At 36.8% G+C, this 27,020-nt stretch overlaps 1 protein-coding gene across 3 annotated transcripts; it reads left to right on the top strand.

Annotated features, from left to right (window-relative positions):
- The first annotated feature begins 1,258 nt into the window (after positions 1–1,258).
- LOC145582984 (putative inactive DNA (cytosine-5)-methyltransferase DRM3) lies at positions 1,259–26,845 on the top strand. 3 transcript variants are annotated; one of them, XM_081640064.1, is made up of 12 exons: positions 1,259–1,541; positions 2,644–2,732; positions 2,840–2,968; positions 3,344–3,440; positions 3,610–3,656; positions 9,472–9,582; positions 10,636–10,740; positions 13,228–13,327; positions 19,919–20,028; positions 21,026–21,128; positions 21,460–21,539; positions 25,139–26,845. In XM_081640064.1, the coding sequence occupies exons 2-12, from the start codon at positions 2,727–2,729 to the stop codon at positions 26,534–26,536; spliced, it is 2,286 nt and encodes a 761-aa protein (XP_081496190.1). In that variant the 5' UTR covers positions 1,259–1,541; positions 2,644–2,726; the 3' UTR covers positions 26,537–26,845. The 3 variants fall into 3 exon arrangements, with proteins under 3 accessions (XP_081496190.1, XP_081496192.1, XP_081496191.1); XM_081640066.1 differs by lacking the exons at positions 1,259–1,541; positions 2,644–2,732; positions 2,840–2,968 and adding an exon at positions 12,885–12,948 and having other exon boundaries at positions 3,372–3,440; positions 3,610–3,660; XM_081640065.1 differs by lacking the exons at positions 1,259–1,541; positions 2,644–2,732; positions 2,840–2,968 and having other exon boundaries at positions 3,372–3,440; positions 3,610–3,660.
- The last annotated feature ends 175 nt before the right edge of the window (positions 26,846–27,020 follow it).

Here is a 27,020-nt window from a genome sequence, read left to right as displayed (position 1 = left end):
TATAATCATACAATAGTCGAGTGAAATTAATGTTTATTTATCTTAATATTTCTTTTAGAGTAATATATATATATATATATATATATATATATATATATATACGTAGTCGAGCTACATATAAAGAGATAAGCATTAAACTAATTTCCTTAACTAGTACGAAGTATAAATATGAGAAATCATGTTATAAACACGTGTGAATCAATATAGTTAATGCATATTAATTCTTAATATTTTTTTTATACTCCCGCCATCCCCTTTTGATAGTCTCTTATGGGCAAATTTTAGTCCCAAAATGTTCACTCCATTTGCTTTTTTCAACAACCATTGATATTAATTTTTTTTTATCAAAATTCCCTCCAATTTGCAACAATATTTGTGCAAATTTAACTTTTCCATGTAAATTTTGTTTTCCCATGTACTTTTATTACTTTCTCTCTCTACTTTTTTGCATACCCAATGTCAATTTACTTTTTCAATGTACTTTTACTATTCTTATTTGTGTTTATTAATTCCCGTGAAAAATGCCCATAAGGGACTATCAAAAGAGGACGGAGGGAGTACTTCTTATATTTTCATTAAAAACTTCTTATACGTAACCCTTAAGAGTTAAGACTTTGTTTAACAAGTTTCTTTAAATTAAATAAGAAGTTTTTCATATAACAAAGACCCGAAATAAGTTCTCGATACTCGAATTACTCACGGGAAAAACCGTAAAAGGGTTCATTTATTTTAGACCCTCTCCAATAGTGAGACTTGAGTGAGTTTTTTTAGGAGAGAGAGAATATTTTTTGCAAAGGATACCAATAAGTTGGTATCTAAACTTAGCAACTCCAAAAGAAAGTTGCTAAGTTTAGATACTCAACTTTGAGTCTTATTTGACAAAAAGTGTGGACCCTTATCAATATTATAATATGTTTTGTAATTTATTTAAGTTTTAATTTTATTTTTTTTCTAAAAAAAACTTAAAATATGATTTGGTGGGCCATAAATTAAAAGTGACATTAGTATATTTTAGAAAGTCTCATCATTGAAAAATTAGACTTCACATGTAAATTGAGAAGTGGGTTAGGTATCACCATTGAAGGTAAAAAATAACTCATTTTGTATTTCAATATTCAAAGTTGAATCTCACCATTGGAGATGGTCTTATACTACTAGTTAGAAGTTACGTACAACCAGTCAAGCAAAAGAGTACAAAATCAAACGTTGGGTTCGAAAAATGTTAGTGTCAAAAAAACTCAAAACACAAAAAAATTAAAAATTACAAATTAAAAAAATTCCAAATTATTTAATTGAATCTACGGTCAAAGCTGTAGTCATACACAAACACACACGCGCACACTCACTTTCTCTCTCCTCCGCCGTCAGCGCCACCTGACGCCGCCATCTCCACCGCCGCAATCGCACTCTACGCCGTTGCGACGCCGCCATTTTCGACCACAGCATCGACTGACACAGGCGACGACACTGCTGGATTCTCTCTCATACAGTTGCATCCACTGAGTTTGCATGTCGTAAATTCGCCATTTTCTGTTTGTGAGGTTTGTGAGAAACCCTAACTATTTTCCCCCTTTTGTGATTGTTAGAATTCTTGTTTTTTGGATGAATTTTGGTCTGAGTTTGCATGTAAGTTTGGTGTCTAATTTTTTTTTGTTGTTGAATCATAATTTTGATTTTGGTGTCAATTTTTTTTTTTTTTTGTAAATTCTGTCTCAAATGTAGAAAATTGGTTCAATTAGGACTAAAATTGAATTCTTTGTTTCTGTCAAATATTATTCCGGTCAAAATCTGTTTCGGTTCGGTTCGGTTCGGTTTTTGGCATTCTCATTGTTGTTCAAAATTTTTTTTCAAGAAAGCTTTGATGTTGAGCCATCTTGAGATCATCACTTGTTTGCTTAACTTTTTATACGTGTGAACTAGAATGTGATGTACCACGTATTATATTGGACTATTGGAGTTGTGGGCTGGTTTAACAAAATCGAGTAGCGAACGGCCTTGCCTTACCTGTTCAAGGTGTAGGAACGTATTGTCTTTGGCGGTGCTATGAACATCTTAGTGCTTTTGTTTGATGATATTGTTTTGTTGTTGTCAATTTGGATGATTAAATTGAATGTTGCTCATGCTGTAGGCGATTTAGTTAGAATGTGCCATTCACATATAGTGTGCTTGGATGTGAAAAGTTAGAGGGAAATGAAGGGGAGATAGATTGAATGAACGACCCATTTTTGTCTTGTTTTGGGTGTGGAATGAGATAGGAAAGGTATTGATAGGTATCCAAACTTAATGTAAAATAATTATAATATTCTCCTATTTTTTGTGTTTTCCCGTGATGGGGTGATCGCTTTTTGCTCATATTTCAAATTGTCCTACTTATCTGGTACTAAATGAAGGAAATCCAGGATATGTGCTTTGTTAATACATTATGGCGTTGTTTTGTGTCTTTTTCCTTCTATTAATAGTACTTTTTATAAGCACAATGCTAGTATTCCCTATATTAAATGGCTAATCCACTGTATTCTTAAAATTTTTTGTCTCTTTAATTTCATCTGAAGAGTTAAAGTAATTAGAGTATATTTCATTTTTTAAAATAATAATTATTATTTTTGGTTGCTTCACTTGCATGTGTTTGTGTTTTTTTTTCAGGAATCTCAAGAAAGTGCTCAGGTTGTGTAGTTTGGGGGATCACCAAGTACACATCTTGAGCACTGTTGCTACTATTGTGTCTCATGATGGTATGCTCTCAAATTTTCTGTTGATTTAATAGATGATACATCATGTCCGCAATATGTTTTTTGGCTAATATATGTATTTGTAATTATTTTTTCTATGGCTCTTTCAGCCTAAGGTTTTAAACATCTCAGATACAGAAAGTTTATCTGATGGGGAGGATGAAAACCAAAGCATACGTGACATAGATGGATTGGGATTTGAAATGACATCGGAGGTTGCAGCTCCGAGGCATCTTGGGGTAATGTGAAATTTTCTGTTGTTCACTTATTCTAAATGTTGAATGGAGATATTGCAATCTGTTAAATTGTCCCCCCTCTTGCACTTGTAACCTCCTGTCCTCCTAACTGTGATATATGTATGCAAGTTCCAAAAGTAACATATCAACATTATGATGGTTTTTCCTGGGTTAATTATTTAGTGGTCATGCTAATGGCAATATATTTTCTATCTTTTATACATTTGTGGTTCTAAGTTTTGGGGACTTGCTTTTCTTTGCGACAAATTTTAATTGCACTGATGTTGTGCAAATTTGAGGATTTGGACTCATGTTTCTGGATCAGAAGGTTTCTTTCAGGACATATTAACGTCTTTTTATTGATATCATATTTCTCAGGAAAATGTTGCAAGCTCATCGGGAACTAATTTGAGATCTTCTTTCATTGGCATGGGATTTACTCCTTCTCTAATAGATAAAGTGATTAAAGAAAAAGGTAACAAATGTGATTTTATCTTCGTGAATATTTATGCAATGTATGCTGCAATATGTCAAATTAGAAAAAGGAAGTTGCAAGAAGAAATTGACCTAGTATTAGCTAATTCTGTTTGTGAATATATTTATGTGATTATTACTGATAAAATATATCTTTCTGAAAACCATAGGGGAGGAAGATGCTGGCTTGTTGTTGGACACTCTCTTTGCATATTCAGTAAGTAAGAATGTTTTGTTAGCTCTATCTCGTATGGTTTTTTGGTTGAGGGTTTGTTTATTTTGTGCATTTGATATATAATTTGCATGACTGGCTATTAAGAGATTTCCAAGCATTGCAATTTTGTCTATCACTTTCTTATCATATTTTGCTTTTCCTTTTACAAAACTTGTGTTAAAAATCCTATAATTTTGACATACCTATACACTTTGCTGCTAGTTATTTATTATCGGTATTCAGGAAAAACCTGTAGGTGGAAATTCAAGAATTGCATTGATTTGTAATTTTAAAGCAATATCATGGTTTTTTTTTTCCCTCTAATTTGTCACATGATTTTTGATGTATAACTTTGAAATTATTAGGGTTAAATAATCAACCTCTTTCGTTCTTTAAATATTGCACCATGGGGGGGAGAGCACAATTTTTTTTAGTGGGAAAAAAGAAGAGAGAGAAAAGAAAAAATACAAAATTGTCTATGTGATTGTAAGCATAAACTAAATAAACAAGTGCTAAAAAGTAAGGGTATATTGGGTATATGCAATGTGAATAGAGGTATTTTTTTTTTTTCCTAAAATGGTTATGGTGCAATATTTGTAAAACAACTCTAAAAGCTAGGTAGTGCAACATTATTTGAACGGAGGAAGTATCTAATTTTCTTGGTCAAATCGAAAAAACCACATTCAGATTGTATTATATAATTAAAAATTGACAATTCAAAGATTATGGGTAGTATTTTGTGTTCAATTAGATTGTGGTTGCCTAGAGGTTGTAGTTCCTAATGGTCCAAGTTCCAGAAATTTGTTTGGATACAAATTGCACATATAGGCTCTGTTTGGCAACTAACTTTTAGGACTAGCCGTTAACTATTAGTTGTTTGCATTAGCTGATTGTAATTAGCTATTTGTGTAAAAGTGTTTGGTAAATAGTTGTTAGCTATTAGCTTTTTTAGTGTATAAACATTTAAAAAGCTAAAAGCTCTTTAAAAACTCCTCATATGACCTTTTTAAAAAAGAGTTTTTTTTTTTCCTAACCTGAAAAGCTCTTTTAAGAAGCTCTTTACCAAACACACCAAAGAGCTTTTTGAAATGGTCAAACATCTTTTTTGGCTCCAAAGGCTCTTTTTACTCCAAAAAGCTCCTAACCAAACACCTTCATAGTGGCTAGTGATGTATGTTTTTTCCTGTTATTTTGTTGTGTGCTTAGCAATGGTGGACCTTTCTTTTTCTCAGCTAAGAATTTACTATTTAAATAGATCACATGAGATATAATGGGGATTTACTGGGCTTGATAGCAATTTCTGTGTTGCATTTTACTGGATAATTGTGGAAGCTCTGGGTGTTCTAATTGAACAGGGTAAGTATTTGGGTATACATGAACTTGTTTGGTGCTGTCCCTAGATATCATAAAGTTCTGCAACATAGTCCCATGGCCCATGAATGGTGATTGGTGAGCAGCAATTATATGGGATAGAGTAGTCTACCTTTCTTTTTTTTTTTTTTGTATTACAATGATGTAAACTGTGATATTGATGTCAAACGCCTCATTACATTGTTTGTATTTCCTTCACAAATAGTTACTGTCTTTTTGGGATTATGGGGTAATTTGAAAGCTTTAAACATTGTAATTGGTAGTTCTGTGTATTTTTTATTAGTCGTACAAAGTTGCTTTTTATGCGGATCTTGTATCTTTAGGTTTAAAAAGAGTTGGACACACCAAGGTGCTAAGGGTCCTTGGAGCCTAGGCGAGGGCGCATGCCTTTCGTATTTGAGGCACATTTTTTTAGTTTGAATTTTATTTTTAATCTACTGTTTTTCTTGTGTTAAATTTTTACAGGGTATTACGTATGGGATGATTAAATGGCTGATGGGTGCCACAACTTTAGCTTCGTCATTTTGTTTTCTCTGTTTTCTCAGTAGAAGTATTGATATTGAAAATTATCCGCTTAACATTGGGATATGAGATTCCAACGGTGCAGTGCCGTCTCGGACTTTTTTGGGGCCCGGTGCGAAATATAAAAGTGGGGGCCCTAAACAATGTAGATGTAATTCATAAATAATATATCGCCAATATTATATAAATTTCATATTAAAAAAGTTCACCAAAATTATGAATTACATGAGAATCATTTTAAAAATCTTGTTCTCCTAGCATTTTTGGAAGCAAATTTTATCGATCAAATCCTCACAATCTGTATTATCTAATAACTCATTCTCAATTGCCACCATAGCTAGTCCATTGAGCCTATCTTGAGACATAGAATTACACAAATAAGTTTTGATCAACTTCAACTTTGAAAAGCTTCTTTCAGCACTTGCTACAGTCACGGGGATGGTCAATAATATCCTGTAAGCAATTATAGCATTGGGAAAACAATCAACACGTTTTATAAGTTTTAATATATCAAGTGCCCCTAACTTTTCATTAGGCAAAAATTGTTTAAGCAACTTCAACTCCACATGTAAGTCACTCTCATTTATATCACATTTATCACCATTCTTAAGTGCTTCTGCCAAACAATAACAAGAAGATTTTAAGCTCAAATCATCTAATGAATGCAACTTGTTAGAACAAAACGGAAAACCAAACAAAGTTTCATATTGTTCGTATTGTTCAAACCTCTTATCAAGAGATACAATAGCTTGATCAATGATGCAATTAAAAAAATTAATTCTAAAAGACTCATCTGCAAATTGTACAACATCATCTTCTAAACTCTCATCAAATTGTTTTTTTCTTTTAATTTGACGCTTTTGAGGAAATGTTGGATCAACATCCATATCAATTGCAATTTCCTTAGCAACTTCAAGAGCATTAGAAAAACCATTTTCTCTATACTCTTTAATAAATGCAATCAACTTCTTCACATTTTCAATGGCAACACCAAGAAGCATGTCTTTTGATTGCAATTTTTTGCTAAATGAATTTACACTGCATAACAATTCATACCAAATAACAATAGAAACTATAAACTCAAAATCACCAAGCTCATTATTAGCTAAAGATTTAGCTTCACTTTGAATAGATAAATCATTGTCATTTTCGGAAATTTCAAGCAAAGCTTCTCTAAAATATGAAATTTGCAATCTTATTGCTTTCACACTCTCAACACGACTCTCCCAACGAGTAGAAGACATTGATTTAGGAGTATACTCTTTCACATTCTTTTGTAAAATCTCCCATCTCTTTGTTGATTTAGCAAATATGGTGTAAATTCGTTGTATTATACCAAAAAAGTCCCTAGCTTTTCTAGAATTAGTGGCCATATCACACAACATCAAATTAAGGCTATGGGCACCACAAGGAGTGTAAAACGCTCTAGGATTGATATCTAAGAGTTTTCTTTGCACTCCTTGTTTTTTTCCTTTCATATTTGATCCATTATCATAACTTTGACCACGCACATCATCTACATTAAGATCAAGAACCTTTAGCTCATTTAATAAAACATCAAAATGTCCCGGGTGTCATTCACATTCAGAAATCCTAAAAAGTACTCCTCTATGCTAACACAATTAGAAGAAATATCCACATATCTTAAATTATAGACATTTGCTCTTGGTGGCTAATGTCAGGAGTACAATCAAGTATAACAGAAAAATATTTAGCCTCTTTTATTTTCATAACAATTTTAGACTTAATAACATTTGCAAGCAAAAGAATCAACTCATTTTGAATGTTGTGGCCAAGGTAATGAATATGAATCTCATCATTAGTAATGCGCTAACATTCTCTTGCATAATAGGATCAAATTCAGCTAGCATTTCAATCAATCCCAAAAAATTCCCATTACTACTTTGATACAATTTCTCATTAGTACCACGAAATGCTAAACTATGTTTTCCAAGAAACTTCACAATTGAGATAATTCTCAACAAGACATTTTTCCAATGCACTTTCTCTTTCTCTAGTTGCTTTTGAGCTATTTGTCAATACCTTCTACCTTTTGAAGCCTTAGTCGTAGCTCATACCAAGTGGTCATATTTTGGATGTGTTCCATGCTAGTTTCATGCTCTCTAATTCTAACACAAAGATGTGCCCAATCGTTAAAACCCTCATTTGCTATTCGACCTCTACCAACCCCTTTCTTAAATAGTTTACAACAAAAACAAAAAACTTTATCAAGTTCTTTTGAATATACAAGCCAATCTCTATCACATTTCTCCCCATTTGGTAAAACTCTAGTGTAGAATGAAGTAGAAAAATGTCTCCCTGTTTTGTCAAGACGGCCTTTCTCAAAAGATAAGTCTCTTTTAGGCCCTTTTACTGCCAAAATATCAACCATGTGACGATCTAAGCCATCCATGTTCTAGGATCAAATATACCAGGCATATGAGAAACATTTGATGGCATTTGATTGCTGACATCATCATCATTTTGAGCATCAATTGAAATATTATTAGTAGCACAATCACCATTCTCATCATTATCAGAGCAAGCATTTTTAACATTCATATCCACATCATCATTTCTAATTTCATCATCTAAGTGGACATTATCATCATTACTAGTAGCAATATGATCAGATATGTCGACATCAGTAGGCACATTAGCATTTTCATCAACCACATCAACAACATTTTCATTACTAGTAGTAGAAAAATCCGATTTTTTAGAAAAGAATTTATCAATTGCTCCTCTTTGAGATCGAACTAACTCTTCTTTCTGTTTTTTCTTTTTTCGCTTTTCACAACCCGATTCATATTTTCACTTATGCTTCATAATTAAAAAAAAAAAAACAAATAAATGAAATAATAATACAGAATAACAAAATATAAATAATTAAAATTCAATCAAACAAAATTAAAAAAACAATTATAAAACATACAAAGTATGAATTCAATTATAGAAAAGATGAGTAGGAGCAATAAAACCTGATTTATTTTTCTCCAATTCGACCAATATAACCCTAGATTGCGGATATATGCTCTTGATATTATTGAAAATTGGTGTTTAATTTCAATTGCAAGCTTGAATTGCAAATAATTTTTTCTGGACATTGTATATATACCACTGCTAAAGGCCATGAATATGGGTTTAATTGGGAAAAAAATTATGAACGTTGAGTGAAGAATTCTAAGAGTTGCAATTTTAAGAAATAAATGAAGGGAGAGGATTAATAGGAAAAAATAAGTAAGAGTTTCTTCTTGGAGAATGAAGATAATCCTGCTTTCCTTAGAAGAGAAGATGGATGGGCTCAATTTAGTCTACTGAGCGACAAACAGCTTTATGCATTCTTTATTTTATTTTATTTATTTATTTTTTTAATGAAACAGATTTTTTTAAAAAGATGTGGGCCCCACAAAAAGGGGGCCCTGAGCTGTTGCTTAACCAGCTCATGCTAATAGCCGGCCCTGCAACAGTGTGAAATACTTTCCAAATAGGAGGATGGCGAGAGGTTTTGGTTTTTGTTATAATAGTGAAGAACTCTAATCGAATTGTTTAAACTAAATTAGTTCTGACCAACATCCACTTTGAATAAGTTTTTTAATTTTGATCACCTGGTGTTTTATCTATCATGTAAGTAATAAATTGTCTTGCTAACACCATGATACTTGGCTTAATTGTTATGCTGGTGTTAGTTGCTGACAAGTGGAAAAGACAATGCTTAAGAGCATCTTAGGAAAAAGAATAGAAAATGAAGGTGTTATGTCATCATGCATGATGTAAATAGAATTTATAATGATCTAGTCATTGTTTCTCCCTTGGTTGCTAATGCGTCAAAACCTTTGTCACTTTGTATTATTCATTGGTAGTTTTTCTATATTTTAAGCTACAATGGCTAATTATACATGTTTTTTTTTTTCCCTTTCTATAGGCTGATCAAAAGTCAAATTCTGAATCATCAGATTCGTTGGGTCCATTGGTTGATGAACGTAGTTACAACAGAAGCCCACCTGTGTCTGATGCTCGGAATCTTGTAGAGAAGGTATTTTATAATTGGTTTTTCTGCATCTTTGGAAGTTCTCGATGTGTCCTATTAGGGCTTTTGTGAATTCATTAGATTCCAAAGGAACTTCTTAGTTCTATTTTAGTTCTTAATGTATATGAACCTATACCTCTACTATCCATTTTATGATGTAATATTCATGTGCCATTACTTTACTTTTAAATTTAAATGGAATAAGTTAAAATGGCTCGCTATTTTACGTTGCATCTTAATTAGCGTGAGTTTGAAAATGGGTACTACATGCCGAGGACAAGTGGAAAGTTTGGGTTCCATACATTTTACCTTCATTACCCTGCCTGGGGTGAGATCCTCTTTTAGAAGCATTAGGATAATATTGATGTTGATATACAAATATGAACCTATCTCAACCATCCAAAATGTGCGACAAAGGTTAATTTCCCTTTGTACAAAGCATTCTATAAAGATTATTATGATGAAAAAAGAGAGACACAGAATGAGATAAATGAGCTAATGAATTGCCACCTTCCTTTCTAATTAATAGATCAATCAGCCTACGGCCTTAGTATGCGTCGGTGACATTGCAGTTGTGAGATGATATTTCTGCAACTTCAAACTATCATCATGAATGTGATTGCAGGCATTGCAGCTGCAATTTTTTCTGCATGCTTTCAAGTTTCAATCCTAAATGACCTATTTTACAGAGGTTGCAATATCATAATTCTCAATGAATGAACTTACATATGGTAAGTTTTCTTAATCAATCTTCCTTAATAAGAACAGACTAGGATACCTGACCTGTAAAGTTTAATCTTTGATGAGTGTTGACAAAAAAATTTGCTTAGGTGTATCTTTTGTCTTGTCAAAATGAGAGCACTGTTTAGGAAAGTTGGGAAATGATCCTCTATCTAAACGTGTCTCTGCTCAGTTGCAAATGATTTTATTTGTTAATATATCAGATCCAGATAATAACTTATGAAGCTACATTTGGTATACTTTCCCTATCATGTCTCATCTTTTCACACTGAGTCAATCATATCTTAACTTTGTCTCATTTTCTTTTTTTATACACAGACTCTGCAAGGAACAAAATCTATGTCATCAGAGTCATTAGATAGCTTGTTTGATGATGATAAAGATGTAGAAGCCATTACATCTGCAGAATTTCATCCAAAGCAGGTAATCTATGGTTATGTTTTTGTAGTTTGTTTTTCCATGGCGTGACTCATTATTCTACGTAGTTTTGCAATGAGAAAGAATGAATGCTACACAACATAGGAGCAAAGGAACAGTGATCAACTTGCCCATGGTTTTGTTTTTGTAGTTTGTTTTCTCTTTGTGGAGTGAGTAATTTATTATGTAGTTTCTACTATAAGAAAGTATGAATGATACTAACGTTGAAGAAAAGCAATTGTCCTAAGGTTATACATGCTTTTTAGGAAAGGAAATACTGATGAATCTTGCCACGTAGTATGATTTAGGTAAATGGGTGAGTAAATTATGCAGTGCAACGAGCGTGGTGATTCAAACAGAGATAAATGGACAGAAGGATTAATTTCGATTAATAAAGCATCAAGCTTGCGTACATAACAATGACTTTAGGCCATTACTCTCAAGTTTCTTAATACAATTTCTGAATACCTTTCTCTACCATAGCCTTCTCTATTTATACTACTACTACACTAGCCGTTGGCAAGAAGCCTTAATTGCTACTTTTACCATACTTTGTCCTCTTCCTAAGTTACCACAGTGAATGCCAATAATCCAACACTGACTTCTGTCCTGCTGCTCTAAGGCACCGTTGCTTGGTCTTGTAGTGGGGATGGTGTGTTGTTGAGCCCTCTATTCTGCTGCAGCTTTTGTCTTCGGTGGTAGGTCAAGATGATTGGAGGTGGTGGTGAGTTCATTGCATGCAGTGAAGTGGATGCCTAGAGTTTGAATCTTCTACTATCTTATTTATCTGTATGAATTGACATAGAAATACTGCACTTAACAGTTTGAACAGACATTCCTGCTGAGTTATGTATTTGTTTTGTTATAGGGAAATATTCTATCAGATGGCGTTAGATGGCTTTATTTTTTTTAAAAATCTATTACTACTTGCACTGGCAATCTGTCGTTATCATTGCTATACCCTATAGTTATAGTAGTTATTTTTTCACTTCTTTCTTTCTCTTTTTAAAAAGCAAATATTGAATATATTAACAACTACAAAATGGACAACATTACTGGTTAACTCAGTTTGTATGAAACTCATCAAGCAACTCTTAAAAGGCCAAGCCAACACACTTTATAATGACACTAAGTGATCTTGTCCCACAACAAACTAGAAGATAAAGAAGCTTGTGAAAAGACGCTGTAGTTTTGGCCCTACCAAACTTACCATATACTTCCTCCGTTTTTATTTACTTGACCTATGGCCTTTGGCGCAATATTGAAAGAAAGGAGAGAGAAAGTGTGGTTGGTGCACATGGTTTACTTCATTACCTTAAAGAGCAGATGAATTGTTGTCCCCTCATGAATTTTATAAGGGTAATTTATTGAATTTGGCTACCAAAAGTTTACTTGATATAGTATGGGTCAAGTTATATGATTTTCCCATTTTAGGAATGTTAGTCAAGTAAATAAAAAAAGGAGGAAGTAATTGCCATAGAAGCGTTATGCCATAGCGACTAGCTAGTTACCTTTTTTTTTTTTAAGAAAAAAAATTTTGCAACCTCAAGTAGGTGAACAAGTTACTATCAGCTCTGAAAATCAGACAAATATCAGGTGAAATAATGAACCCCTGCCTTCACTCTTGGAGCATATCATTAGTATTATTCCTACCCAGTGCCAATGTTCACTATAGATCCTCACTAGAAGAGGAACCGTTTCCTTCTAAATAAAGTTTGCTTTTGGAATAGCTGGAAATCAAGGGGCTATGATCAAGCCATCAAAAAGAAAATAGTTTGATTTAATTGGAAAGGACCTTGAAGAATTACCCATCCCCATTATTTGCTTTCTAGTTGAACAAGATTTAGTTCAATCTTGCAATGATGTTTTCTTCATGACTTGTCAGTTAGTCTAATAAAATTTACTTCTGGTTTGTGTTTGTAAGATACTGTCAATGAGTGCTTAGGTGGACCATGGTCTATAAAATTTACTCCCTAATTTCTCCTTTATAACCACCATCCATTGTGCACCCTCCATCGCCTAAGAAGGTTAATAGAATAAGTTAGCGTATCTAAAAAATAAAAACGTAAAGGGATTGAAATTGATTTAAAGCAAACTTACCAAAATTTCTCAAGGTTGAGAGAAAGCCACTCACAAATGCTTGACTTTAGGAATTTGAAGATGGCCATTGAGATGCCGGAGTCTTCTTGGTTGAATTTGACCTTCCAAAGGCTGGTATGCTTTCTCCCAGTAATATTGATTGGTTTTTGAATGTGTTGATGAGATTGTCTTAGAAATATATATATTTTCCAATTATCTCCTATGTTGTATGTGCTACTCTTTCTTTTTACTCAGCTTTGCCTAACTGAAATATGTATTATTGTTTAAAAAATCCATTTATTGCTTGATGACCTCCACTAGTGTGTCTGATTTTAGTTCTTTATAAGTTATAGCGAGTGTTCTTTTGCATTATCTATGCTTCTTGAGTTTCACCTTTGGTCACATTGTCCGTAGGAGCCTGATGCAGTTGAGGATCTTGATGGTGACAAGAGGGCATCATTATTAATGATGAATTTTCCTATTGCTGATGTTGACTTTGCAATCAGTAAACTTGGTAAGCTGAAGGTCCACCTTGTATTAGTTAATTATTATTATTTTTTTTTTTTCAAGTTAATATTATAGCTCATATTGCTTTTAAAGAAGATAGTTACGTGTAATTTTGTACATATGTGGCAAAGTTTATATGAAGTATTATTTAGAGCCAGTTCTCCTAATTAAAATAAAATCTGGAGACCAATTAGGATGTGACACATGGCATTTAAAATATATTTATTAATGTCATTTTAGGAAGCCCACCCCACTACGCATTTAACCTGGGATTTTTTTCAGTTAATCAAAAGGTGGGACAATTCAAAGAATGAATGTCAGGATTGTTCTTTTTTTTTTTTTTTTTTTTCTTCCCATTTTACATTCTATTATTTATTACTCAAAAGTCTTACTTTTGAGTTTACGGAGTAGAGATTACCAATGTGCTGTTTGACACCAATAGTATATGGTAATATTAATATAGGACAGGTACTCTATATATATATTTCTATTTTATGTTTAATCCTTCTTCCTGAACCTTCTGGCTGCTTGAATTTTTTTTTTTTTTTTTTTTGTTGTAGACTGAAATTCAGCAATATTAATTTGGATAATTGAAGCAATGTTTAGAGGAAAGGTTGATGGTGTTTGATTGAAAGTAGTCAAAGGATTACAATGATAGTGAATAGCTTTAGGCTATCAATCTCATGGGTAACTTGAGGTTACCAAACTCCACCCAAAGTCTAAACATCAAAAGGCATACCTTTCTCTACTTCCCTCCTTTCCTATATATTACAAATTACTACTTAGAAAGTTGACTACCAAAAAGTAGATCACTCCTTTTCATTACTTGGATTTTACTACTAAAAGAACAAACAACCTAATACTCTAATTGTCTACTTTACTACTAATGGCTGCATCACATGTTTGCCTTGGTTGTTGTTGTTTGCTTAGTTGTTGCCGTGACCTTGCTGCCCTTGCTGCTCTTTGGACCTCCGTGCATAGGTTCGGATAAGTGGAACCAATGGGCCTGGGCTAGGGTCCATCACATTACCCCCCCCCCCCCCCCCCCGCGTCAAGATCCACCTTGTCCTCAAGGTGGAAGGAGGGAAACCTCTCCATGAAGGCTGTCGCATCCTCCCACGTAGCCTCGAAGCTTGGCATGTCCTTCCACTTCACTAGAACCTCGACCTTGTTACCCCCTTTTCGACGAGCCTCTAGTAGTGCTTCCGGTTCCACCACTAACTCTAAATCTAAGGTGAGCTGCTCCGGAACTGTCGGGTTCACTGGACCATTTTGGACAGCCTTTTTCAATTGAGATATGTGAAAAACAGGATGAATTTTACAAGTAGAGGGAAGCTCTAACTTGTATGCGACCTTGCCTATGCGTTGGAGTATCTTGAAGAGGCCATAATAACGAGCTGCGAGCTTCTTGAACAGACGCTTGGCTAAGGATATTTGGTGGTATGGCTGCAATTTCAGAAATACTTCATCTCTAATTTCGAACTCTCCCTCTCTTCTCTTCTTGCCAGCATACCCTTTCATAATCTGCTGGGCTCTAGCCAAATTAACCCGTAATTCCTCCAACACCCAATCCCTCTCCTTAAGCCAATCTTCTAAGCTGTCCACCAGGGTGTGTCCTCTGCCTAAGCGCAGCAGCTTAGGAGGTTCTCTGCTGTAAACCACTCGAAATGGGCACATTTTCGTGGTGGTGTGTGGTGAACTATTATAAGAGAACTCGGCCCATGACTACCACTTCACCCATTCCTTTGGTTGCTCCGCAACAAAACGTCGCAAATAGGACTCCAAGCACTTGTTCACAATTTCGGTCTGCCCATCGGTTTGCGGATGGTACGATGTACTGCGCTTCAAATCAGTCCCATGGAGATGGAAGAGCTCCTTCCAAGACACACTCATAAAAACTCGATCTCGATCCGACACAATCGAATTAGGAAAGCCGTGTAACCTCACAATACCACGAACAAACAAATCAGCTACCTTGAGTGCATTAAAAGGGTGTTTCAACCCGATTAAATGAGCATACTTCGACAATCTATCCACCACCACTAAAACCGCATCAAACCCTTTCGAAGGCGGCAACCCTTCAACAAAATCCATCGAAATGTCTTCCCAAATTGCATTGGGGATTGGTAGAGGTTCTAGAAGACCCATGGGGCTGCGTTGGTCGCTCTTACTTTGTTGACAGATCACTCACTTTCGCACATAGTTTCCAACATCCTTCTGCATTCTGGTCCAAAACCATTCGGCTGCTATCCTCAAATAAGTTTTCACCTCCCCATCATGACCCCCACTTGACGTGTCATGGTACTCGTTCAAAATGGCCGGTATAAACCGTGATGATTTTGGTAGTACCAACCTACCCTTGTACATAATGCGTCTCCCCTCCACTGTGAAACCATGAGGTCCCTCTTCCCTTGCCTCAATTCTCTGCCGCAAGTTGCACAGCCAACTGTCCCCCTCTAACTCTTGCTCTAACTCACCCCAATCCACCATCTGTGTACAAGTCAAGCTTCCCAACTGCCCCATTGCTGTTCCCTTGCGAGAGAGTGCATCCGCCACTCTATTAGCTCCGGGTTCGGGTTTGTATTGCACTTCGAAATCAAACCTGAAAACTTTCCTCATCCACTTTTGGTAATCACCTCCCGCCTTACGTTATTGTGTGATATACCTCAAGCTTTGTTGATCGGTTCGAACCACAAAGTGCCTACCCATTAGGTAATGCCTCCATTTGAGAATAGCAAGGCATATAGCCATTAGTTCCTTCTCATATATGGATTTGTCTTGAGCCCTCACTCCTAATAGCTTGCTATAATAAGCTATAGGTCGCCCTTCTTGCATCAAAACAGCCCCTGACCCGAACCCGGAAGCATCAGCTTCCACCACAAACATCTTCTCAAAGTCCGGCATGGCAAGCACCGGCGCCGTGGTCATGGCTCTCTTGAGCCTATCAAAGGCTGCCGTAGCCTCTTTAGTCCACCCGAAATTGTCTTTTTTGAGTTGCGAAGTTAAAGGACTTGCAATTTAAGCATAATGACACACGGATTTTCTATAATATCTGGTCAACCCTAGGAAACCCCTCAACTCTCTCTAAGTTTTTTGGCACTTCCCAATCAAGTACGACCCTTACCTTTTCATCATCCATTGCAACCCCCTTCTCCGAAATAATATGCCCCAAATACGCCAACTCCACTCTCCCAAACTCACATTTCTTCTTATTTGCATACAACTTGTGCTCCTCTAACTTGGCTAGCACCATTCTCAAGTGTTTCTCATGTTCCCTCACTTCGACTATAAATAAGAATATCGTCGAAAAATACAAGTACAACCTTGCCCAAATAGGTCCGGAAAATGTCGTTTATCAACGATTGAAAAGTGGCGGAGCATTTGTGAGCCCAAAAGGCATCACGAGGAACTCGTAGTGACCCTCATGGGTCCTAAAAGCCGTCTTGTGAGTGTCTTCGGGTTTGACCTGAATTTGGTTATAGCCCGATTTGAGGTCATGCTTGGAGAACATTTTCGCCCCATGAAGTTCATCAAGGAGTTTGTCGATTACCGGAATGGGGTATTTGCCCGGAACCGTTTCCTTGTTGAGGGCGCGGTGATCCACACAAAATCGCCACGAGCCGTCCTTCTTCACAAGGAGAACTGGACTAGAAAATGGACTTGTCGAGGGAATTATGATGTCGGCGTTCAACATTTCTTGGATGAGCCTTTCAATCTCATCTTTTTGGATTTGTGGATATCAGTACGGTCTCACACTCACAGGATTGCTACCCACCTTGAGTGTGATGGCATGTTCGTGGCCTCGGCTTGGAGGTAGCCCTTCCGGCATGTCAAACACCTCACTAAATTCCTCCAATACCGCCAATAAAAATTCAGGTTGCGCTTGCTGCCTCTCTGCCATCTCTCCCTCCACCTGATTAATTTCAACAAGCACTCCACTGCCCGTTTTGCTGATTGTTCGGAGCATGGCCTTCAAGGAAATTTGTGATTTTTCCAAGGCAGGGTCCCCCACCAATGTCACTGGTTCCCCTGCTACCGTGAATTTCATCACCTGAGTGCGCCAATCAGTGGTCACCGCACCCAATTTTTCAAGCCACTGCACCCCCGATATTAGCTCCGTCGTGCCGAGGCTAAGCGGCAGGAAATCTTCAACAATCGTCAATCCTGCCGCCAATTTAACTCGTACTCCACGGCATACTCCCCTTCCTCGCACCACGTCACCATTGCCTAGGGGAACTCCGAATTCTTCTCCTCCTTCCACCGGAATCTGCAGCTCCTCGATCACCGAAGTGGCGAGGAAGTTGTGTGTTGCCCCGGGGTCGACCATTACGACCACCCCTCTTCCCTGCACCAAACCTCTCAATTTCATCGTTTTTGGATTTGAAATCCCCACCACAGAGCACACACCGGGATACTCCGATCGGAAGTTCATCCTCAACGGGGTCCTCTGTGTCAGAAGCGCCACTCTCTTCTATCTCAGCCTCGTCGCCTTGGTGTCCAACCACCATGATCACACTCAACTCTTTTCTCTTACACCGGTGGCCCACCCCCCACCGTTCGTCGCACCGGAAACAGAGGCCCTTTGCCCTCCATTCCTAGTACTCTGCTTCGGTCAGCCTCTTGGTGTTGTTCGATGTTTTCTGGGCATTTGATGGAGTTGATGTTGCTTTAGTCATGTTGACTGAAGCCTGGGATTCAGTGGGCTGACCCAATTTCTAGTTGGGCCACTTTGGTTTGGCAGCCCATAAGTGCTGATCAACCCAGATCCACTTGCCCTACTACTGCTCCCAGATGGGTTATAGTTGGGCTGGCCTAACTTTTGGTGGCCCGAACAGAACCTTCTTTCCACACTGGGTCCGATTTTTTTCTTCGATTCGAACCGCCGTCTCCATAGCCCGCTCCAGATTAGGTGGGTTCAATAATCTCAGCTCGGTTTTAATTTCCTCTTTCAGCCCGTTAATAAATTGACCTAGCATGAGGCTCTCCGCCATCTCAATGTACCGGCGACGATAATCCGCCACCGTGTCGTCCTGTGACACCGCCAACTACTGCTCGTGCAAGGTTCCCGAGTGTGAAGGCCTGAACTCGTTAAGAACTCGTTGTTTGAGGTCTGCCAGCCATAAAATGGGCAGCGCTTCTGTTCCCACTGGAACCATTTAAGTGCCGCGCCGTCCATTGCAACCACCGTGGCTTCTATTTTTTCCCTCTCCGTCAGATTGTAGAATTTAAAAAACATCTCAACTCTAGCGGTCCAATTATTGGGGTCGTTCCCTTCAAAAACCGGCATTTCCAGCTTTCTATGCTTCCAATGGCCGCTGCCGCCGTCGCCACCGCCCCTCCAGCCACTGCAGCGCCCACCACCACTGCAGCGCCCACCACCCTGGGTCAGGTGGTAGCCATTCTTGATCCTCATATGGCCTATCCCTCACCGGGGTTCGAATCCGCTCTGTCTCATGTTGCGGGCTGTTTTCCTCCATCACAGGAATGGGTTGAGGAACAGGGTGAGGTTGCGCCTGCTTCACCTTCTCCAACTCTTCTTGTAACTTAGTAATTTTCCCTAGGTCAATTGCCGCTTGAGTATCCACGGTGACCCGGAAGCAATCGATGCGATCCTCCAATTTGTAAACAGTAGCTGCTAATGCCTCCTCTGTTTTCTTTCTCTCTTCTTCGATTTTCTTGCGTTCCTCCTCCATAGCTGTTCTCACAGCCGCCATGACCACCCGCGTGAGGTTGTCGTCTGGTGACTTCAGTTTCTCTTCAATAGCCGTCATCTGAGTTTTCAGACCGGCGAGTGTCTCTTCCAAGGTGTCCAGCCTCTGCTGAGTGTTAGCCTCCATGTTCTCTCTCTCTCTCTTTTTTTTTTAATTGTTTCGGGGTGGTGGTTTCCGGTACTAACGGTAAGGAACACCGCTCTGATACCAAGTTTGTTGTAGACTGAAATTCAGCAATATTAATTTGGATAATTGAAGCAATGCTTAGAGGAAAGGTTGATGGTGTTTGATTGAAAGTAGTCAAAGGATTACAATGATAGTGAATAGCTTTAGGCTATCAATCTCATGGGTAACTTGAGGTTACCAAACTCCACCCAAAGTCTAAACATCAAAAGGCATACCTTTCTCTATTTCCGTCCTTTCCTATATATTACAAATTACTACTTAGAGAGTTGACTACCAAAAAGTAGATTACTCCTTTTCATTACTTGGATTTTACTACTAAAAGAACAAACAACCTAATACTCTAATTGTCTACTTTACTACTAATGGCTGCATCACATGTTTGCCTTGGATGTTGTTGTTTGCTTAGTTGTTGCTGTGACCTTGCTGCTCTTTGGACCTTGATAGGTTCGGGTGAGTGGAACCAATGGGCCTGGGCCAGGGTCCATCACATATTTGCCCTAATATTATTGTTTATTTCGATTTTGTGCTATATGATTGTAACCTTATTGTGCTTTCTAAGCATTTGAGACAAATGATCCATTAAATATAAAAAGTTTGTTGGGATTACTGTATTTTCTATATAAGAAATTAAAGGGTATTGAAGTATAGTTTCCATACATCTTTAATTGTAAATGGATGGATTATTTTGGTGCTATAACCAGGTAAGAGTGCTCCAATCAATGAGCTGGTGGACTTCATCATTGCAGCTCAGATTGCTGAGAGTGAAAATGGTAACAGCCTGCCAAATGGTGATCATGTGGACAGTAATGAGGTGTGCTGTTTGATTATGCTGTAATATTTTTTTTGAAGCTTGGTATTACAATTTTCTCTTAAAAAGTGTATGAACTAACTTACATTTTAATGCTTGAATTATTGGTTTTCTTTTATGCTGTGTGACATTTTTGAAGCTTGGTATTACAAGTTTCTCTTAGAAAGTGTATAATTGTATGTTACATCTTAATGCGTGAATTCACTGAATTGTTCATATATCCAAGCTAGTACACTCTATCCCAATTTAATGATCATAGGAAGGCTTGCACAGAGTTTTAGGTGATAAACTGTTGTTGGCTTATCCATTAAATTTTAATTGAAAAGCATGGAAGATAGTGGAGGAATATCTTTTATTGAATGAGAGAGTGTAGATCCTTACTACTTTTAATAGTGGGAAGAAAGAGGTAATAGAATATTGGTACAAGGGAGTATGAGAATTAAGTTGGGACAAGGGAGTAATCTAATGTTATATGGGGTAAACAACTACCTAATATAAAGTACATACAAGTATGTATATATTTGTTTGATGCACCAACACAACATAGCTAGGCAAGACAACTAAAGAGAGAAAAAGAGCTCTCACAATTCTATTAACGATTCTGTATGGCTTTCATCTCTTAAGGTCCCCCCAGGATCCTGTATGATGTTTTTGTGTCCTGATGGGAACCTATCCTGCTGTATCCCTTGCATTTTGGATTTATTTATTCGAGTTGGGATTCTGGAATTAAATTAAGACCCCCACATTCTACTTTTTGTTTATGTGGAATCAAAAGATCCTAGTACGGATCTGGGATCATGTGCACTTCTTAGATCATTGCATTACAAGATCCAGAATTAGGTTTCAGCATCCTTGCCATGTACAGTCAAAGGTCTGCGGGAAATGGTAATCCATCATGGGCTGGAGCAGCCTTGTAGTAATTTACTAGGATAAAGATGTGTGGTAGATTCACAGAGTTGCATGATTTTCTTTTAATTATTTAATACATTTTGAACTACAGAATTGCAGTACAGATGCTTTATTTGGAACCATGGACAAGACTTTGCAGCTGCTTCAAATGGGATTCAACGAGCAAGAAGTTTCACTGGCTATTGAAAAGCTGGGTAAGATTTCTTTATGATGTATGGTAGCTGGCTGTTTGGAGCCTTTTGTCAGAGATAAAAGGGTGTGCATTTGGCTATGTACCTCTGCTATATATAATTTGAAAAGGCTATTCTATTTGATTTCAAACATCACTTAAATAAATGCTTTCTGGTGTGGGTGGGTCAAAGGGTCAAACCAAGGTTTGATTTTTAATTCACTAAGGGGGGTCATTTTGAACTATCTAACAATAGTAGCTGTGTGCATGGTTACGGCGAGCTTGTTGCTTGTCGTTGATTTTGCTTGTGACCAAAACGAAGGTGCTCATTATTTTTTAATTTTTTTTTCTTCAAGGTTCGGAAGTGCCGGTCATAGAGCTTGCCAACTGCATATGTGCTAGCCAAATGGGTGAATCTTATCGCCTGAGTACTAAGGTTTCACAACTCTTTCCTTCTCACATTTTTATGTTTGTGTATACAATATGTGTAAACTTTGTTCATAGTGAGTAAAGTTTGTGTATACAATATGATATGGTTATTATGGTCACTACAAGGGCTTTGAAGGCCATTTAACTCCTAGTTTCTCTTTTCCTCGAAGTCCAGTTTGTTATTTAATTTTGTGTTTTTATACTCTAACTTCACTATCTATGACTTGCTAAGAATTAAGCTTTATATCTTTACATCCTCCTCTAGAGGTAGGTCTGTCAACTCCATACAAGCTGGCTGCTGCTGCTGCTGTTGGTTTGGACTTTGGTTACTCAAAATTTTATAACTCAGTTCATTGGTAAAGTAAATATTTCTTACTCAAGGGTCTAATAGAAATTGAGACATTAGCATCTAAGATTATGTCAATTGTCATTCATAATCACACTTCTACCCTTTACAATATGTTTGGATTACAATAGTGAAAGGAAAGGGAGGGGAAGGAAAGAGAGGGAAGAGAAAGGGAGGAGAGGAGAGGTGTGGTGAGGTAAGAGAGTGACCTTCCAAATCTCTCCAACAATGGAGAGATTTTGTATATTAAAATGGGAAGGAAAATGGATCCCTCCATTATCATTTCCATTCCCTTGCCATATGTGTTATCCAAATAAGGGAAATTATATCCCTCACTTTCCCTCCTAATATTTCTATCCTAACATAAGGTTTATAGTTTATCTTGATTACCTCTATAATATGTCCCTTTATTTCCTCATCCAAATAGGAGCCTGGAAGTGAGTTGAGGGATAGAACGTCCTTGAGGAAAATGGATCCCTCCATTTCCTTTCCCTTCCCTTGCCCTATGTGTTATCCAAATAAGGGAAATTATATCCCTCACTTTCCCTTCCCTCCAAATTTTACTATCCAACCATAGTGTTAGGGTATACGGTTTATCTTTGATAATCTCTTTGATATGTCCCTGTATTTCCTCATCCAAATAGGAGCACTATGATAATATGATTTATGTGTTCTATGTGCTTCTTGTGCATTAGAGAGATAAAAGAGTGAATGGAAATCAACAAAACTGGTAGCATATAAATCAACTACATGTGAGCCTATATGGAAGACCTAGAAATAAGACAACTTGTCAACTGTGTCACTGCTTGAGAGGGAGGTTGGTCAGATTTGTGCTTTCCAATTTGCTCATGTATTTCCTTTGCTTGAAATTGCATATCACTTTCCAAATGGTGTGGTATTTGCTGGGAACCTTTTTGTGGAAATGAACAAGGATGGGGTGTTAGTACTTTCGATAATTTGTCACTCGTTTTAGGGTAGATAAGTTAGGTACATTCTTTTGTGCCTTTCATGTTAATATGTTATTATTGTTTCTGACAGATATAGAGGTAAAAAATGGGTAGTTTTGATTGGGTCTGTTCAGCATTTGGTTAGGCGGATTAAAATCGAATTGGTGATTATGTATCGAGTGGGTATTGGGGCGGGTTATCATTTGGATTTGTTGGGTTATTCGAGTTTTGATCGAAAGACTCTTAACTGGGTCAATTTTGCACGAGTCAGGTCACCATTGAATTTTTTCTTGATCATTTATGCAACGACTGTAGATGATTAATTTTCTGCTCCGATGTGGATTGGGACCTACTGCCGCAGTTGATTAGGCTGCATGCTATATTTTACTGTACTTTTGACAATAAATCTTTCATCGCTCTTAAGAAATGCTGCAAAAGAGAGATGTCTGGGTCTCTCTTTTTTCAATTTTGAATTAGTAGTTCACTAGTTTAGTGAAAAGATCAAAAGACTAGTTTTAACCTTGGCAATTGTATAGATATCTATTTCTGTTATTTAATTTGGTATTAATTCAATGAGATTTACACTTCTTTGTTGTGGACTTGTGCTTTATCAATTATTATGCTGTTAATCATATTATCCCTTTGTTCTATAATGGTTTACACACTTTTCATTCAAGTTTTTCCTAGATTAGTTCATACACTTTATTTATTGTATCTATGCCAAAATGGGCCACTATCACAATTAACAATAAATCGTTCTCTGTTTTTAAATTAATAAAAGCACCACACTCTCTCCTATCACATTTATTTCTCTCACAAATTAACAAAAAAAAAAAAAAAATAAAAAAATAAAAAAACAAACAAACAGTTAACCTTTCTGAGATAGAGAATATCAATTAGGTTTTCATTTGCAATAGTTGAAAATGTAATCTGCTATGTGGAGAGCTGTCAAGACAAGAGTTTTAAAAATATTTACTTCGTATGAAAGAACATAAATAAACCATTGTTAGTGTTTGATTCAGTAGTGCTCTGGTCAACTTCAATTTGGATCGTTATCAGGACAACTAGCAACCTGGTCCTATTATTGGGTCAGCTAGGTGCTATATTTTAGATGCATTATATTTAGGGGTGGCAAACACATCAGGTCGGGTCACTTTCATGTTCGGATCACTTCGGTTTCGGGTCAAAAACCTTCAACCCGAACCTGACCTGTTTAGTATTTCGGGTCAAAATGCTTGACCCAAATCTGATCTGTTCGGGTTCGGGTCGGTTTCGGGTCAACCTGATTTGGCCTGAGGATAGTTTTGGTTTTATATAGATAGATTTACATTTACAAACTCATTACGAAGAATCTAAAATCGCAAAAATTAAACGGAATTCATAAGGCAGGATTAGAAATAAGAAATTACAAAATACAAGTATGTTTTTATTTTTCAACTACAGGTGTATTTCCATCCAAACTCCAAAGTGCATTGGGCTTCTGACTCTTGAGCACAAGAAGCATAAGAAATAACCCGAATCTTGTGCATGCACCATCCAATTAAATCACAAAGTTAAACGAAGTATATACATATATTCAGTATAAGGTGGGTAAAATTCCAATAATCTAAACTATATTTAACCCTAAAACACAATTTTAGAGAAATTATTTCTGTAACAAAGAAATAAACCACACTCAAACAGAATTAGATAAATAAATAATTCGAAGTTACGAAACAAAGTGGTGTTAAATCGATGATGAATTGAAGTTGGATCGACGATGTGGAAGTGGAGTAAATCGACAAGCTTCAATGGAGTTTAGAGTAGCTTTAAAGAGAAACAACAATGGAGAGGATTTTCAGGACTGAAGAGAGAGAAAATTTAAGAGAGAGAGAGAAGGGCAGAAAAAACGGCTGGGAGAAAGTGAGAATAAAGATATGATTATAGGGTTTTTGACTTTATAAGTAGGCTCTTTTCGAATTTGGACTGAAGGTTTCTTTAGGGTTTTTTTTCGGGTTATCAGGTCGAGTTCGAGTTGACCCGACCTGATAATGACCTGATTTATTTTTTGGGTTATGTGGGTCATTTTCGGGTTGAAATTTTCAACCTTAACCTAACCCATTTATTTTTGTGTCGGTTTCGTGTTGACCCATTTAAGTTTTCGGGTCGAAAACATCAACCCTAACCCGCTATTTTTGGGTCGGGTTCGGGTCGGGTTTTCAGGTCAGGTCAGCTTTTACCAGCCCTAATTATATTTGCCCTTGAACAGCATGATCAAGTATATTCTCTTCATTGTGATTGCTTATTTTGCTTTTTCTCTTGTTTTCTGTGCAGAATGCTTCGGTGCCTTCAAAGATGAAGAGTTCATCTCATGATGGTTCTTGGTATCGTATCAAGGGAATGCATGGGCATAATGGTGGTGATATATTTGCTGTTAAATCTGAAAAACTTGATGAAGACTTTTTTTCTCAAAGGAGCAGCATGGGCTTAGGGAATATGTACGAAGGTATAAAGCCAAAGGAAGAATATTTTGATGAGCCGAGTTCTTCTATCAGGGATTTTGATTTAGCTGATATAAAGGGTAAAAGGCCAAAAGAAGAATATGAAGATTTGAGTACTCGTGCTTGCTATTCTCGGAAAAAATCAAAAACTCTTACGATTGGCAATAATCCATCACCGCAGGGTAAAACCTTAAGTGACAATTCTGGAATACCCAAGCTATCAAGGCCCTCTGGAAGAGGTATTGATAAAGTGCTTCATGGACCTCCTTATTTCTTATACGGAAATTTTGTGAATATATCTGCCGATGAGTGGCAAAAAGTATCTCAATATTTGTATGCACTCCAACCGGAACATGTTAATACTCAACATTTTTCCGCCTTAAGCAGAATGGAAGGATACATACATAATCTTCCTACTGAAGATCGGTTTCATGTTGATCCAAAGTCGCCAATGTCAATTGAAGAAGCGATACCACATGCGAAGAAGTGGTGGCCGTCATGGGATACAAGGAAGCAATTAAGCTGTATAAATTCTGATAATGTGGGATCAACTCAAATTTGTAGTAGCTTGGGAAAGATGTTAGTCAGCTCTCAAGGTGTACTTTCAAGTGAACGTCAAACAAAAGTAGTCTATTATTGTCGTACGATGAATCTTGTTTGGGCTGGCCCACAAAAGCTTGCCCCCATGGAACCAGAACATTTGGAACGCATTCTAGGATATCCGATTTACCATACTAAAAATCCTGACATGAATTTAGTGGAGAGGCTTGAATCCTTGAAGCTTTGCTTTCAAACTGATACATTAGGATATTATCTCTCTGTTTTGAAGCCTCTATTCCCTGGTGGGATAACTCTGTTGTCTCTTTACAGTGGGATTGGCGGAGCAGAAGTGGCATTGAATCGGCTTGGAATTTATTTGAAAGCTGTTGTTTCAGTGGAGTCCTCTGAAACCAAACGTAAGATTTTGAGAAGATGGTGGCAGAATACTGATCAAGCAGGGGAGTTGGTACAGTTTGAAGGTATTCAGAAGCTGACAATTAATAAACTGGAGTTCCTCATGAAAAAGTTTGGTGGTTTCGACCTTGTTGTTTGCCAAAACCCATGTACATCTTCAGAAAAAGGCTCTAAGATAGTTCCTGGAAATGGTGAAGATGTAGGGTTGGACTTCACACTGTATTATGAATTTGTTCGTGTCCTGCAACGGGTAAGAAGTATGATGGGAAGGACATGACAAGCAATGAAGTCGCTATTCTGCAAGAGTTTAGTGTAGCAGACTGGAATGGCGCTGCATAGATAACCCATTTTTCAGAGCTTGAGAATGTAATAAGCTGTCATAATGTATCTCAGTTTCATTTACTGAGTGGTGAACAAATCAAATGAACATCAAATGCTTATAAGGAGCGGCTCTACAATGTTAATCAAAGAAGCATGCTCCCCAGTTTGCTAACTAGTAATTTTTTTTAGTACTGCTCGATTAGCTGATAAATCATGTATAACTGTTCAGATCTCGTATAATTATTATTAATTTCTAATCTAATGATATCCATCTTATCTTATTGTTCAAAGCCATTTGCATTTGTTTCAAAAAAAAAAAAAAAAAAAAAAAAAGAACATATTTGCATTTAGTTTGTCATTGGAATACTACTCCATTAGTTCCCTATTATTTAAAAAACCTAACCACTGACCTATAATTTTCTCTAGATTTATTGCAACAA

This window comes from Chenopodium album, chromosome 15 (genome assembly GCF_948465745.1).
Source record: "Chenopodium album chromosome 15, dcCheAlbu1.1, whole genome shotgun sequence".
Lineage (NCBI taxonomy): Eukaryota > Viridiplantae > Streptophyta > Magnoliopsida > Caryophyllales > Amaranthaceae > Chenopodium > Chenopodium album.
Note: the sequence above shows the minus strand (reverse complement) of the source record. Positions and strands in the feature narration are given on the sequence as shown.